Below are 17,338 nucleotides of genomic sequence, written 5' to 3'. Positions count from 1 at the left end.
GCCGTCTTCGCGAGGCAGTAGAGTCTGTATTCCAAGGCTGCCAGCAGGTTAGACCTCCTTCTTTTAAAGTGTACGTTGACATGCATCTGCGCTTAGTCAGAGAAGACCCCGACGGTGGAGTTCAATATAGAGATATGTATATGAGAAGTCATATGCAGGTAATTAGCTATGGCGATATGGATTCATATGTACGTGAACTATCCGAATATTTTGTTAATCGGTTTGAACATGACATGTCGGACGAAGAGGGCAGTGGATTTACGTTAGATGAAATAGTTAGCGTAAAATTTTCCTTCTCTCTTATAATGCTGCACAATAGTATTGGAGAGTATGTGCCCTATCCTAAAGGTTCCAGGAAAACACAAGTTCTCAACCCTTCGGGACCCACGGACTGTGTTTTCCAAGTTCTAACAGCTTATCGCTATCTAAAGTCAAGAAATGTAGTTCCATCGGGCAGGCAATGGAGAATGCTTGCTTGGCCTCTATTAATACGGGTAACATTCCAACCCCGGTATCCTGGGAAGACCTCGGTCGGCTTGAAAGATTAAACAACATAAGTATTCGCGTTTACTGTCTAGACAACGTTGAAGACAAAAAGGCGAACTAACTCTAGTCAGAAAGGGGCTCAAAGATCAAGAAGTTGTTCATTGTCTGTTGTTGGGGAACAGACACCTAGCTCTTATCCAAGACTTTGACGCATACATGAACCTGTTTACCTGCCAACGTCGCGGGAAAAAATGTTTTGCGATATCTGCCTGTGCGCCTGTGAGAACAAGGCAACGCTTGCTGAACATGTGCTAATTTGCCCAACGATGATCACAAGACTAAGATTCCCACCCGCGGGTTCTACTGTGAAATTTATTAATCATGCTAAGGCATATGAGCCATCTTATTTAGCATTCTATGACTTTGAGAGTATTCTCGTACAGCCTTCTTCGAATGTGTCTGGATGTGTAAAGAGACATCACTTTGCCATAGCGTATGCTTACATTATAGTGAATAGAAACGGAGAAACAGTACAAAGCGGATCCTATTGTGGAAGTAATGCTGTAAACCATTTTATTCATACAATGCAGTGTGCCTGGAAAAAGTTGAAATTTTCTAAAGGCTACAATAAAATCAACATGACCGATGAAGATACGACACGTCACAATGAGCAAACTCACTGTCTTCTCTGCAAACAAGGTTTTTTAAAAGGTAAAGGAGTAAAACATCATGACCATGAAAATCAGGAAACAATTACATTGGAGCTTATTGTAATAGATGCAACCTCCAAATGAAAATCACAAATTGCAGCTCACTCTCATTGCACATAATGCTAATTACGACATGTCGTTAATCCTGCGTGAATTAACGATACCTGACTTGAAAATCAAACTAAGACCAAAACGTTCAGTTCACAAATACCATGAAGTCATCATAAATGACTTGAGATTTATTGACTCGTATGCCTTTATGTCTGGTTCGCTCGCGGCTTTAGCGAACCAATTCATCAGTAATGGGAACGAACCCATATGCACACAACAGATGTTGAAAGATGTGCCAGCACCTGCGTTGCCATTATTGATCAAGGGAAAGCAGGTGTTTTGTTATGACTATATGGATTCGATGGAACGACTTTCTGAGACACGTCTTCCATCCCGCGAAGATTTTTCAATTCGCTTCAAGAAGCAGAACTTTCCGAAAGTGATTATAAACATGCTCAGAATGTTTGGAAAGTAGCTGGGTGTCAGAGCCTGAAGGACTATTTGTTGCTTTATGTAAAAGTGGATGTTGGTCTTCTATGTGATGTCTTCCTAGAGTGGAGAGGTATTTTGAAAACCCAGTGGAGGTTGGATATTGTAAATTATGTTAGCCTGCCAGGATTTGCCTATGACTCCTTTCTATTAAAACACAGCAGGAATTAGAGGTGCTTAGTAGCCCAGACATATATCATTGCATTCAAACAAATGTGCGTGGGGGCTACACAAGTGTTGTGCGTCGTTTTGTACGCGCCAATAACATCTACACGAACCCTCAGTTTAATCCAAAACATGATAGAAGCACTTTCCTTTCATATCTTGACTTCAACAGTCTTTATCCCACTGTAATGCAAGAGAAGTTGCCATGTGGGATATGAGAAAACTAGATGAGACAGAAATGCAGTCGTTTTGAGCGGGGCTTGGTCAATCAAGCAACCGATGGCGATTTTGGATATCTCATTCTGTGCGATACTGAGGCTGTCTCACGTGAAGTCGTTGAGAAAACGGATGACCTCCCACTGATCATCAGAAGACACAATATCACCAACAGAGATATATCGTCAGTCACACGCGAATGGTATGAAGAAGAAAACCGTCCAGCACCGTGTAAGAACATAAAACTGATTGGAACACATGCTGCTCAGGAGAAAATGCTATTTGCTCTGCCCTCCTTAAACTACTTATTCGACTAGGCCTGGTTGTTAAAAAGTGCATGCTATTTATACGTTTAAGCAAAAGCACTTTCTTGCGGACTTCATTCAGGATAACATAGAAGCCCGCAAAGTGCTACTTGCCCTATCAAGAAAAATGCAATCAAGTGTATTTCAAACAGCATTTTGGTCGATTCCTGATGAACGTGGCCAAATATAGTGAAGACATAGATATTGTCACCAACCGCGAAAAGTTTTGAAGCTGGCCCGAAGTCCTTACTTTAAACGCGTTGTACCTCTCAATGATGGTCATGTAGTTGTAACTCGCCATAAGAAATATTCACGGGTGAATCATCCAAACTACATTGGCTACTACATCCTAGAGCTGTCCAAGCTGCGACTATATGATTTCTATTACAATGTGTTGAAGGCTCATTACGGGATCGGGCGAAACTAGTGTATTGCGACACTGATTCCTTAATAACAGAAATTGAAACTCCTGATCTATTAACAGAGTACTCGCAGGAACCCTTCAAAAGCTATATAGACACAAGTAACTTTAGCCCTCACATTCCTTGTACAGCACAGACAACAAAGGAAAGCTTGGATTTCTCAAGTCTGAAGTGGGGGAAAGAACCATCTCAGAATTTGTAGGTGTAAAACCAAAATGCTACTCCATCCTCTTGGCAGACGGTGACCGGTTGAGTTCAGCTAAGGGCGTTCCAAAGTTCATAAAGAAGAAAATTGCTCATCAGCGATACAAAGACGCCCTATTCCAGAAGCAAACATTTACCTTTGACTATCAGGGATTCACAGTGCGCAATGGACGAATGAGTACAGTAAAATATCCCAAGAGAGGGATATCTGTAGTTGAGGACAAAAGATACTACATTAGCACCTTGGAGTCGCGATCTTACGGTCATCCCGATAATTCTATAGGGATAGAGGAGGAAGAGCAGGAGGAGGAGGTAGCCCAGATCATGACACTGTCAAACGAAGAAAATTTGGAGGAAGGCGATGAAAGAGGCATAACAGAAGCGAGACTAGCCGAGGTAATGGGTGGGCAAGAGATCGGTGAAATGGGAGAACTAGAAGAAGAAACCTATGAATTGTGGGGAGAACGGGATGTGCTGGTCGAGCAATATTTTCCCTTGATAAAACGGGTAGAGGCGGATGATGACATGTTAATGCAAGCCGCGGAACAGGAAGAAATAAATCAAATGCTCTCATCATCCCCCCTTGAATATATGCTAGTAGATACAGACTTTTCAGAATAAATTGTAGTTGTTTATAAGATAGGGACTGGTGTGAATGTTGTATATACTGTTTATAGTGTAAGAATTTGCCTGCTATTTTTATGTTAAATATAAAATATATGTAAATATATTCTGTATATAGGACTAATGTTGGAGCCTTTGATATTATAAAATTGCACATGATGAATCTGGAATCATAATTTGACCAAATTCAATAAACATTGAGTTTGTTTGACTTGTTTATATGACCTTTATCAAAACGGATGAAAAAACACAATAATTGTCTTAAAATTTATTCGATTTGTGGAAACATGAATAAAACGCTTTTATGTTTCGATCCGGCTCATGCATAAAAGACTGCCCGCCAAATCAGGCGGGCGGCGGCGGCGGCGGCGGCGGCGGTAGCGAGAGGTGCGGCGGCAAGATGCGACAGGATTGCTCGGGGCCCGGGACGGGGCGGGGCGGGGCGGGGGCTGCACGGGGTAGTGGCGGTGACGGGTGAGGACCTGTGAGTGGAGCCAGGCCTCTGATTTAAGCATGGTATACAACCACCCCACCCCCCGATAAAGGAACTAGAAAATTACTTATGCTTCATGGAATGTAATACAATTCATTATGAAAAAATCAATAAGTCAATACTTACTTTTTATGAACACGTGTTAAATGTTTGATGACATACGGGCATTATAAACTTGCTGTAAGCGAATCGCATCACGTGTTCATCATTCCTCGAATATTCGGTCTTGGAAAACTCCATACATATTTTTTCAAGAGTTTCTCTTACACCCAAGTGCGAAACATTGTAGGCAAAGTACATGGCATAAGCCCCGCACACATCGCTTCGCGTGCTTTGAAGTCGAAATGCATTTTTATACATACTGAGCCAGGTGTAATCAATATATTTGAAATGATCAGAGTATAATTTTGGATCGAGAGCATAACTATCTAGGAACACTGCCATGCCCGGTTCATAGTAGAGACAAATCCAGTGTCCCATTTCTCTTTTAGAATAACTTGGTAGCGTATTGACGATGCACACTATAGGTTTTCTATATCGAGGTATAGAGTTTACCTCGTCTGCCAATAACACGCCTAAAAACAAGGCTTGCTTTCCTATGTGCCCCTTCAATCCTCTTTCAATCTCCATGTTGTTCATCGCACAGCCGCTTCGAGCGCGCACATCACACTGCGGCCGTCTTTCAGAATTAACTGTTATTATACCCACTGTTTCGCCAAACAGTATCAACAGACGGTTCTCGTTTTCTAAGCCCCCCATTCATTTCAACGGGCAAATTATCATTCAAGTTTTCAGCACGCAAATCAAATGTGCAAATCATTGCCCTCTTGCCGAAAATATCCTTTCCGATTAAATGGTCTTTGTGAAAACCAAGTGCATCCAAAGTACGATGGTAGAGCTCAGCATAGTCATGAGGGAATTTACTAGGAATATTATACATGGTTCTACCATTAACACTTAAGCTTATTTGACTTATATCGCCATGGCTCAAATACAATGGATTTAGCGTATAGTCGCCAGAATGAGCTTCCATGCTCGTTATAATAAGCGAGAGTTTTTCCGGAATAACATCACCCACGGTTGATCATACGTTCCTGAGGTTTGGTCTTTGGCTGCACATAGGTTTTCAAGAGGGTTTTGGTAAATGTCGATTTCAAAAGATTCCTGTGGCGAGAGACGCGTTCAAAGCATGAAGTGCATTAGGATAAGGAAACAGTCGCGTATAAAGCAGCTTGGCTGAATCTATATGCAGACGAATGTTATCGCCAGTTGGAGAATTTAGCAGCCATGCATTACTAGATAGTTCCATTCTGAGTCTAATCGAAATACCATCGAGCAAGTAACTGTCTAAAGAACTTATATCCAGAAGAAGCGGGGTACAGAGTTGTATACCGTGAGTCTTAACCCGCTTCATAATGGTCTTGTGTTGCGCGCTGGCATTGTCAAAGTATTCTGCTGTTACTTTGGAAATAAAACCGTTCTCTGGGATGGTAATATTAGCATTGGCTCCAATTGTATTCAATTTGTTGGGCGACAAAGTATTCAGCATTTTAACGTATGACGTGTACCCATAAAGTACATTATTGTCAACAGCTACATCTCCCAAAAACATTGCACTGATTTGAATAGGCTGTGCGCGGTATTATTTGCAAATTCAACGTGTTGAACGTCTTCGAGAGGAGTAGTATTGTCTGGCTTAGTTAAGCGTAAAGAGGTGTGCAACACCAATTTCCCCAAATCAATAAAACTGCCAAGTGTTCCAGGAATGAGAAATTCTATATCTATCGGATAATTTCATATTGAATCCGAGGTTAGTAGGTAAAACATCAGCATCATAACGGGAGGCAATCGTTGTTTCCAATAATCTCATTTTGTTAGGGCGGGGAAACAATTCACTGACACCGGCGGCATATTGCCCCAGGGGAGAACGCGGGTTCCCGACACCAACCGCGCTGGTGATGCTCGCCATACTGCTCTTAGTTCAACAATGATTACAACTCGGTAAAGATGTCCTTTTATAACACCTTTTCCTCCCGACTCGCTTGACTTTCTTTTCCCGCTTCCTCTAGTCAATTTCATTGCAGCTTGCTTTAAGGAATTAATTCCATGCTTTTTTATAGAGCTTCTCAAGTTGCTTCCCTGTGAAATATCATCTAGAACGTTGTTTCCAAATGTTCGAGCTGAAGGCACAATGACATTTTTCACTAGGAAAGGGAAAGCTCTTTTAGCGAGTCCAGCTAAAACCGAGAAGAAAAACCCGCCTCTGTGATAGCTTGGTTCATAAGAAAGTGTGACTATATCATCAATACCACTCCCTCGGGTTGATATCTGTTTGCCATTCGAAAACAGGGTATGATATTCTGCTACGGAAGGAGGGATGAATGTAACCCGCATGGTGGCGGCGAGGAGACTGTCTTTTCAAATGGACAACATTCCTATTAATACAGCAAAATGTACTCAAAGATTCAACGCGATCGGATATGAAGTAAACATGTAACAGGGTATCCTTCTTCGAAATGCATAGGACGACCTTTTGATCTGTGAGTTTAATAGAAATCGAATCAATTACTTTGGATTTAAGGGACTTATATATAGTTGGATGCACGCCTTTTGTTAGACCTCCAGAGAGCGAAAAGGCATCAAGAATATTTACATTTTTCCCTGCATACCTAGAGGGATTGACAAGGTCAGTGTAAATGAGAACACACTGTACGTCACCATTTCTCAACAGAGGGCATGACCATGTAGCGGAACAAGAACGGGTTTTTTTTGTTTTTCATGTGTACCCAAGGAAGAAAACACAGCATAACCTAAGTTGGGGACAAAACCGAGAACCTGGGCCAGTCGCGCATCAAAGGAAACCTTAATAAATACAACTTGTGGATGATAACCATTGTAGCAGAACAAAGTTAAATGATCATTTGTGGAGCTAAATGCAAGAACCTCTCTAGAATACGCTAGTAAATGGTAGTTGTATCCATCGACCATCTCCTTTATCAATGTCGTTATTATACCGTTAACACACATCAGCAAATACCCAGTGTCATTATACAAGATATTAGCATTAATAGCCTTTGACAGTGTGCGTCTTTCAATAGCTTCTGAATCTGGCGTTGGTCTTATACCACATTCAAGGTGTATACTACACTCTGGTTCACCCGGTTTAACAATGTAATACCGACGGGAAGCAACACGTTCAGTAGACCGACTTCATATTCCACGTCCTTGTCTAATGTTAGAGTTTGTATATTATTAGTAAAGCTAGTGCTGGAATTGGGGTAAATTTCCCATCCGCAATGCTGGTAACATATATATGATGTGACTCCATTTAGAGCAAGCAAGACACTAGCAAAAATATTATAATTATTTCATTATATAGAGGTAGACATGACGAGATGCCAATTACATATTGAAGGTAAATCATACTAAACATCATTACATTGTTATTTATTGACATATTTTACATTTAGTGATGTACATAATTATTGGGAAATTGTCTGGAGCTATAGTTATTCAGGATCCACGTCGACTACAGCACCGTCCCGTTTTCTTTTCCATTCGTCAGCCACAGCATCGTCCTCTGTATCCACCAGTTTCCTCTTCCTGTTTCGCTCGGGAGACACAGATAGAGTTAATTTTGTTTCAGGCTCATCGCAGGTCCACCATCTGTCCAGGATGACGCACGATATATTATGCAGTTGGAGTTCAGCCGCAGCCTCTTGGAGATGCGGTTGGTAGTCAGCTTTCCACAACACGTAAAGAATTCCAGCGCTTGCAGTATTGTAGGGGAAGACGACACTTGTAATGTTGCTTTTAATCACCCATTCTACCAGTTTTGTGATGGACTTTAAACCAGCGGAGGCGGTTATCATAACTGTCTTCCTTTACCCCACGAATGAAATTTTGATCTCTTGACGTCTGAAGATATCCTTGGTTTATAGGGTTATTTTCCAGTTCGCGGCCAGGAGCATACTGGGTTAGGATACACGCCACATAAGGGAGATTTTCACTCGGAGGATAGCGAATATGCAGACTACCGGGAATACCACGATCTTCCCAGCGACACCTGTTCAGTTGATAGATGGGGCTTCTTTCGCGGTAGAGATTACTGTGCGGGTATAATCCATGTAGGCGTCCAGTAAACCCCCTCTTTTCGTAGCAGGAACTGCAGTTGAGGGAAGAAACGATGATGGTCTTGTTGTTGCGGTAGATGTCATCGCCAGGAGAACCGTCTTTGTAGTTGAACACGTAGGCGTCCGACATGGTGTCCTCTGGTATACTGGTGAGTGATGAATAGTACCGCTTCAGCTGATGGCGAGGGACGAGTAGCGAACCATCGTCCCATCTGCTCTCTCTTATAAGCCCGCTCGGGGCACCACTGTGTCCGAGTGTGTTCGTCCTCGCCTCCGGCATTTCTCTCTCCATGACGTCGCCGCCCCCTCTGTATAAGTCGCGCGTCCAACGCGGTTCAGTATCTACAACGTCCATGATTCTGTTTCTTTCTTGAATCACAATGTAGGACTGCACTAGCACATTGGAAAAGCGGATTTAATATGGGTCCCATCTGTAAGTTGCCAACGATGGTTGTTTGGTGAAACCAGATCCCTGAATCTTTTGCCGCACGCGCGTATTTTTTATTTCGCTAGGTAATACACCCGTGGCGTCAATGATGTGTTTTATATCAGCAATGTCAGCAATCGTTGGTTTTTTACTTGCATTAGAGAGTAAATTCAACATGTACAGGATATTGGAGGATCGAACAGAAGACAATAGGTTGCCTCGGCTATCCCATTTTACGATGGGATTGTCTTTTATTCGTTCTAGCATCATATTGACGTATGGCACGTCGATACTTTTAACATACAGAGGTATTAAATTACTTATTTCAGGATTGGAGGATATCTTGTTCTCCCTAATCCCTGTGACTCTAAGTTCCACGGGTGGTAGTTTTGTGGTTTTGTATACACCAGATCGCGATATTTTCTTTTTTGTAGCTTTTCTTTCTTACAGAGCGAGACGACGGGTTCAATCTTGTAGGAGTGCTTGGTCTTGCACCATGGGAGGACACGACAGGACCGCTGCTGCTTGCTGGCACATGTTCAGAGACCGGCATATGATCGGGATGGGTCGACTGCGGGTTGAAACACGATTGGCCGTTGACCCCGGACTCGTGGAGTTGGCGCATTTAGGCTTAATACCCGTTAAAACACGCTCAGCGGTAGACTCAGGAACAAGATAATACGTGCGCATTATCCAAATAATTTTCCGATCAAGGAAGCGGCAATAGGTAATATAGCAGCTAATATATTACCGCCCGTCTCGATGTCAATATAAGTCTTTTCTTATGGAGAGGAGTTTTCTTTCTAGCTATGGCACGTATGTCTTCCCGATAGTTACGTAATTTCTTGATAACTTTGCTATTGAGGGTGAGGTGCTTCTTTAACAAATTGGAAAATATTTCAGATATACAGTTCAATTGTTCTCGAGCTGCTTGCTTAATAGCACGGTTTCTATCTTTTACTTTTAATTTCTTCAAAAGTAAGACAAAGTTTTTGTGTGCACTGAGGAGTGGTGTATTTATAAGCATTTTCTACAATATCAATAGAGTCAATCAAGCTGTTGAATGAAGCAGGGTATCCAACCACGATACAAAATACTGCTTTTTCCTTTATTTTTCGTGAACGCAGTATTTTAATATCGTATGTCTCAGGCAGAGCGCTTAAGACGAGCTCTGGCGCGTAGAATATCCCCTGTATTGGTTCTCCAGACAAATCTTCTAAGAGATAAGTTCTTGGGCGATTCTTGTGTTTAATTGATTTTATGCGAAAGAGCTCGTGAGTATTTTGCTGCGTGTATCCTTTATGGAATACAGAGGAACGAGCACTTCCAACAAGGCGAACTATTTCCCCAACTGCCAGTCGAGAAGTGATGGAAGACGCTGGTTGCTTCGGGTTTTATACATTGCGTGGAATTGCCGTTTGATTGCAGATGGGTTTTTAAGTGATGAATATCAATGGAGTTTGTTTGTTCTTCAGTCCAGAATGGGGCGAGCGGTTGTAGGCACTGACCATGTTTTGCAGCTGATCAATATATCTTGAAGAATTTTGAGACGTGATGAACTTGTAGATGCGTGCTTTAAGTGTACGAATGGCCCGCTCTGCCAAGGCTGCTTTGATCTCACTTGAGTACACACTGTATAGCTTAATGCCCCGGGAACATAAATAGTTTCTTACTTTTCGATTCCAGAATTCTGTGCCCAAGTCGGTGTTTAATCTTCGTAAGCCTTCAGAATCTTTATTTTCCACCACTTGTTTAAAGGCCACGAGCATAGTATTTGCGTCTTTATTCCGACACGGGACAACTTCCATATACCTAGAAAACACGTCTATGCATACTAACAAGTAGCCTATGTTATTATTTTCCTTTCTTATATGTCTCACGTCTGCTAAATCGGCAGCCATGATTACTTTGGGTTTTGAGGCTATTATCTTTTGCCGGGGAATTTTTTTAGTCTGTAGCTTATGCAATGTATATGTTTTATTGCTTCTCAAAAAGTTGAATACGTCATCACGTGTTATTGCCGGATTTATACTTTTGCTTTCTCCCATAATTTCGCCTGAGAGCTTAAACCATAGGGTTCGTTATGTTGGGAGTATAGTGTGTAAGAGTTCCTTCTTCCTGGAGTTCACCATTGAATACGCGTTCACCTGGGGTTCTCCAACAATGTTTGAGCGAAACTGTAGGGACTCAGGAGTATTTATACCCAAATCAACAAGAAGATATCCATAAGGACGTGAATATACAGCATATTTATATATATCTACAAACTGGTTTGCCTTCTCTTCCCGAATATTTGTCTGCCCAGAGTGTGAATTTGAGATAAATCGCGCTGTCTTAACAAGAGGAAATGAGAACAGTTCAGGCTAATATTCCTTGCATGCTTTCCACCCATATATAGATTTTGAGTGATAAATATGCATGAAATATTGTTGTGCCGTCCGCGAGTAAAAGCATCAACCACAATTTTGTTCCTTACAGCATCAATGAAAATATCGTCAAGTACATACAATGTCCTCTCCGATCAAACGTATCCTCGTTGGCAATTGGATCAATTATTTCAGACGACACTATAACTTTAGGTCCTATTTCTTTATTTCTTTGAAGAGGATGAGACGTTAAGCCACATATGACAATTTTTGAACTATTCCTGATACTTCAGAATAAGCTGCTGTACAAGTTCCGATTTTCCAGAGTTGCTATATCCTGCAACTATTATGCGCGCAGGATATTGGAAAATATCGAGAAGGTTCTCTGAATATGTCTCAGTCATAGCGGAAACTCTATTAATGATGGTAATTATTAAAGTATGATGCTTATATAGCACAGAATATGTGTGTGTGTGTGTGTGTGTGTGTGTGTGTGTGTGTATACAACAATAACAACAACAACAACAACAACAACAATAGCAATTACCCTCACTTTGTGTACCCCACTTCTGTCACCCCTCTGACGGCCCTCTGACCGTCTTACCCCACCACGTCACCCCCTGCTGACCACCCTTTCTTCCGTCACCTCCCCCCCGCTGACCGACCTACTCCCTCCTGTCACCCCCCTGCTTGTACGCTAGCCTGAGGGGGGGGTAGGCATGTGAAATAGTGAAAACAATTTTTTTCTTTTTTGGGAGGGGGGGGGGGTGAAAAGGTAAAATAGATGTGGGGGGGGGTCTAGATACCCCCTCTTCCGTAACCCCCCCGCAAATTACCCCCACTCCCGTAACCCCCCCGCTCACCCCCCCAACCCCCACTTCCAGTCCCCCCCGCTGAGGCAACCCCCACTTCCGTACATTTGTTACTACTTGCTTGTGTGTCAAGTATTTCTCGCGCAAGGAGCAAACAGTGCAAACAGCTTTCCTCGGTTTAATACCTGTTGTCTCTACTACTGGCCAGAGCTTGTTTGACGCCATCAGTAATTTCATGAAAGAGTATAATATTGATATAAATGACTGTATTGGTTTGGGCACAGATGGAGCAAATAATGTTTCTGGTGAGGCAAATTCAGTGTTTTCAAGGTTTCGAGATGTAAACCCAGATATTCAGTTCATTAAGTGCACCTGCCACAGTTTGGCCTTATGTGCCGAAAAGGCCTTCAAGTCTTTGCCTCCTTGTTTGGAATACCTAATTTCTGCTATTCCCCGCTGGTTCAGTGTTAGTCTCTACGGCGTGAAGAATACAAACTAATATACGCCACAATGAATAATGGAAATGAAAATCACGAGAAAATTGTCTTTCCAAGTGCCACGCGATGGCTTGTGCGAGGAAAGTGTGTTTTTTCAATATTAATTCAATGGGAAGAGCTTAAAGCATATTTCAACTCCATAGTTGATAAAACCTATGATGCCAGAATTCTGCGAGACATGTTTCTTGATGAAGCAAATAAGCTTTACCTTACATTTGCTTGCCCCATCATCCAGAATTTTGAAACACTTAATGCTGCATTCCAAACCACAAATCCTGATCCCACTAAACTGTTTAAAGAACTTGAAGAGTTGAGAAATTTTTTGCTGCAAAAACTTTACAGAGACTTTCGGCAGCGACAACTGCCATGGTTACTGAGTGACTGTAAACTTGGAGACAAATTTGAACTTGACTTGAAGGTCTGCAACCTAAGTGCAGAGAGGAAACAAGCAATCCAGCAACGCTGCCGTGACTTCATGTATGAGGCAGTAAAACAAATTGACAAAAGAATTGACAATACAACCATGAAGATGAACTACATAAAATATCTTAGTCCAGAGAAGTGTCTCAGCCAGGTTAGGCCAAAATTTACTGATCTCCCTTTAGAAAAACTGGCAAGAGCAGAGAAATTTGATGTTCATAAAGTTGCAAACCAATATGAACGTATAGCTGTGAAAACAGATTGGGGAGCAGAGTTTCCTAGCTCAGAAATACCAACAGATCCAGTTAATTTTTGGACACATGTTCTAAATTATGAGAATGCAATTGGAGAGAAGTGTTACCAAGAACTTGCAATTATTGCACTGAACTCATACTGCATTCCTTTAAGTACAGCCTTTGTTGAAAGGGTATTCTCACACGTCACTAATGTAAAAACTAAGGCCAGAAACAGATTAAGCACTAGTTCTCTCGAATCTATTTTAAGAGTTCGGACGCACTTACACAGCAAAGAAGTCTGCTGTCGTAACTTCAAAGTCACAGAGAAAATGCAAGCACTTTTCACAAGCCAGATGTACCGCAGCACAGAGAAGGCAGCAGGTGGAACAGGACAGGTAGACGAACAGGCTGCAAGTACCTCAGTAGCTTCAGATGAAGGAGATTCCTTTGAAGAAATTCTCACGATTGAATATTAAAATAAAGGTATGTAGAAGTTCATAGGTGTACTAGCTACTTACGCCTTAATGTTGATAAATTTCATACACCCCTGCAGGCTCTCTCTCTCTCTCTCTCTCTCTCTCTCTCTCTCTCTCTCTCTCTCTCTCTCTCTCTCTCTCTCTCTGCTGTTATACACTTTTAAACACACACACACACACACACACACTATATATATATATATATATATATATATATATATATATATATATATATATATATATATATATATATATTTATATTTATATATATATATATATATATATATATATATATATATATATATATATATATATATATAGATATATATATATATATATATATATATATATATATATATATATATATATATATATATATATATACACGTATAATACATATATACACTTTGTTTTGCTGTTCTTTTTTGGAAGCAAATGTCCTTTTTTTGAAGCATGTCTGTCCTTTTTTCATGTGCAGTGTCTGGCAACCCTGTCGGTGAGTCTCGACAGAGACAGCACACTCCACTGCGCCTCCGCCGCCTTCCCTTAACGGCACCACGTTGCCTCCGACCGCCATGGTCATATCCCCGAAATCCAGCACCGCCCTGCTCCGCTGGAGATAGTCTAGTCCCAGCAAGTTATCCCCGACGTCAGCCACAAAGACAGGAAGACACTCCTCCGTGCCGCCCACAGTTACCCTGGCATCCACTGGCCCCCTGAGCTGTGTGCAGTGTCCCGTAATCCCACACAGCTGCTCCCTGCCCACCGGGGGCTGTCCGGTTGCCAGCATGCCGTCCTGCACGAACGTGCGCTCGGCGCCCGAGTCCACCGTCAGGTAGCAAGAATTCCCATCCACTTGCCCACCCACCTGAACGGTCCGGGCATCCTCAGCGCGGCAACTTAGGCGGATTGGGGCTTCTTCTCCTCCGACTGGCGCTTGCCCCCCTCCGCCAGCCCGTCCCGGTTTCCCGCGGCCTCCTTACAGTCTGTGGCGGGGACCAGGGTACACTCTGAAGTCCGGTGACCCTTGCCACAGTTGTAACAGCAGGGCTTGTACTGAGTCGGCCCCGCTCCCGTGCCGCCAGCCTTACTGCTGCTCTTGCTCCCCGGGCAGTACTTCCTGGAGTGTCCCTGCTGCCCGCACGAGAAACAGTTCCCCTTGAACTCACCTGGGGGTGTTGAAGGACTGAGGACGACTTCCCCACGCTCCCCTTCGCCTTCACCTTGTAAGGGCTATGGTTCCCGCTGGGTTTCTCCCTTGTTGTCCTGAGAAACGACTCCAGCTCCAAGCCCCTGGCCAAAGCCTCCTGAAGGTCCTTGGGGTGTGCCTGCTGCATATAAATCCTCAGTTGTTGATTATCGATAGCGTCAACAAACTGATCCCGCAGGAGGATGGTGATTAGCTCCTCACCTGCCTCTGGGTACGCACGGCGCACCAGCACCTCCAAGTCTTGCGCCAAGCGTGTCAGGGTTTCCCCCGGGCCCCTTGTCCGAGCCCGAAACCTGGTCCTGAACACCTCAGACTGGTGCTGATGCCCGTACCTCCGCTCCAGAGCAGCTGTCACCTCGCTGTAGGAGCTCCGTTGGGCGGCCGGCAGCTGGTTCAGAACCTCGAGCGCTGCTCCCTTGAGCGCGCACACCAGCTGCAGGGCCATTTCCTCCCGACTCCACTGACGGGCGCTCGCCAGGAGTTCGAATTGTGTCTTATATGCCTCCCAAGAGACACTCCCATCGAACTCCTGTGGCCGGCGCCTCGTCCCGTCCCGGAGCCGCCGTGTTGTGGAGCTGGTGCACGAGTGGCCGGACTTTACCGAGCCTGGCGGGGAAGGAGGAGGCGATAACATGTCAGCCAGAGTGCCCAGAGGTTGAAACACGGGTGCCGCGGGCAAGAGTCTTGCCGGAACCAGGGGACGAAACCTGCTCCTGTCATCACTAACGTCACTTCCCCCCTCATCCCCACTGCGCTGCTCGTGTACCCTGAGCGGCATGTTTCCCTGAGGGGCGACAAAGCCTTGGCTAGCACCCATAGCCTCGTCAACATACTTCCTTAACTCACTGGCAACCCCTTCCACTTCAGCCTTAACCTCGGCCTTAGTAAACACCTCCTCAAGTACCTCTTCCTTCACCTCCTTTTTAACACGGTTACACTCCTCCGCTAGGTGTGCCCTGAGCTCCTTAAATACCCGCTCGGCACTCCCCGCCACCTCCTCCCGTACACTTGCCAGGCTTTCAGTCACTTCCTTCCTCATGCCCGTCACAGCCTCCACCTGGGCACTGAGGGCGGCCAGCAGGTCCTCCAGGGTAACTTCCTTCCCTGCCATGACTTAGAACACACCACACACAGTCCGTAACAGTCCTAAGCCCGCCCGGTGGGAGGTAAACAACAGCTGATCCTTTTCCCACTTTTCCGGTCAGCTGACTCCCCCACGCGGCGTCCACGCAGCAAGACCGGACAAGAAAATGGCGACGCGTGCACACAGGGCGTAACCCTCCCACACGCTGCCCGTCGCTCTCACACTGTCCCAACACTCCCCGTAGCACCACACGCAACTCCAGCGGCACCCTCAGACAGACCAACAATAATCCCACTCCACTGTAACCTACCTGTAACCTCACCCAGGCGCCCAAAAACCCCGTCAGCGTCCCCAGGAGACTCACCGCTCCTTGTGGCTGGCGTCCAACGTCTGGATGGGCTACTCACGTTACTTCCGGGTCCTTGGTCCCCTGAGGTGCGACTCCCAGGCGTGTGTGCCACCCTGTGTTCCCTCCGAGAGCGACAGCGTGCGTGAAATCCAGCCTCTGGCCACCAGTGCACTTTACTGTGGAGAAAGTAAACCCCTTCTCCCCGGCGGGCTCAGAGAAACACAATCCGCCGGTTTAACGTGGTTTATTTCCTTTGTCACAGTTCCCACACTGTTCCACCGGGGTCCGGCCACTTGTTGACCGTCGAAACCCTCTAATAAAGTCCACAAACCCAAACACCGCCAATTCCAGGCACTTTCTTCAAGGGGGTCCGTGCACCGCCACGCTACGAGCCTCAGGTCCCGACCGAGGTTCGAATCCAACTGCTCTGCCGGCGTCCCCCAAGGCCCTCGTGCGCGCCCCAATCACAGGCCTTCCCGCTCGGTGACGTCACTTCCTGGCGGGAACCTCAGGCAGCCGTAACAATATTATCACGAGTGTTTACGGCAGGATATTTGATTCAGTGGTGTAGGAGTTCACAGTCACTACATATTCAGTGAATGGTATTATATACGGTTGACACGTCCTTATAAAGCAATGTTTTGATAGCACTGTGACGTTTTGTTCATTATTTTGGCAGCGGGTCTTCCTCTTCTTCTTCATTCCTCCTTGTGTTGTGGAGAAAATCTGCCCTACGTACGGGTCGCGATATCTTACGCCATGCCTGGAGCTGCCGTAAAGTTACGGTGCCGGAAGAGTGTCGTAACTGTTTAGTGAATAGCCCAAAGCAGCCGAAAGTTGCCTTAAGACATTTTTTGTGATTTACGAACGTCGTAACTCGTTAATGAATCCCCCTGATCTGCTTCTTTTTTCTCTTCTTCACACTATATTCAGGTTTTCCTATTTTCCGATTTGCCTATTTTCCCTATTTTTTCTTCTTTTCTTTCTAATTGGAGACTTTTTATGCCCTAAGTTGTTGTCTTTTTATGCATTTTATTTATGGTCTTTTATTTCTTGTATTTTCTTTTCCTTACGCTTAGTTTTATCCTTGGAGGAATAATACATGGAGTGGCCCTCAGCGGGTCGCTCTCTTGGAGGAAGATTCTTCCTCCTCTTGAGCAGGC

At 44.3% G+C, this 17,338-nt stretch overlaps 1 protein-coding gene across 1 annotated transcript in view; it reads left to right on the top strand.

Moving 5' to 3' along the window:
- Positions 1-14,436, top strand: part of LOC126999138 (uncharacterized) — a 15,617-nt gene extending 1,181 nt beyond the window's left edge. The window contains exons 4-5 of the mRNA XM_050861467.1: positions 1-365; positions 14,284-14,436. The exon at positions 1-365 is cut by the window's left edge and continues 222 nt beyond it. Of these exons, the coding sequence (XP_050717424.1) occupies positions 1-365; positions 14,284-14,436 (518 nt within the window). The remainder of the gene's footprint in view (positions 366-14,283) is intronic.
- The last annotated feature ends 2,902 nt before the right edge of the window (positions 14,437-17,338 follow it).

Source organism: Eriocheir sinensis, chromosome 16, assembly GCF_024679095.1.
Source record: "Eriocheir sinensis breed Jianghai 21 chromosome 16, ASM2467909v1, whole genome shotgun sequence".
NCBI classification, from domain to species: Eukaryota; Metazoa; Arthropoda; class Malacostraca; order Decapoda; family Varunidae; genus Eriocheir; species Eriocheir sinensis.
This window is presented reverse-complemented; position numbering and strand designations above follow the sequence as displayed.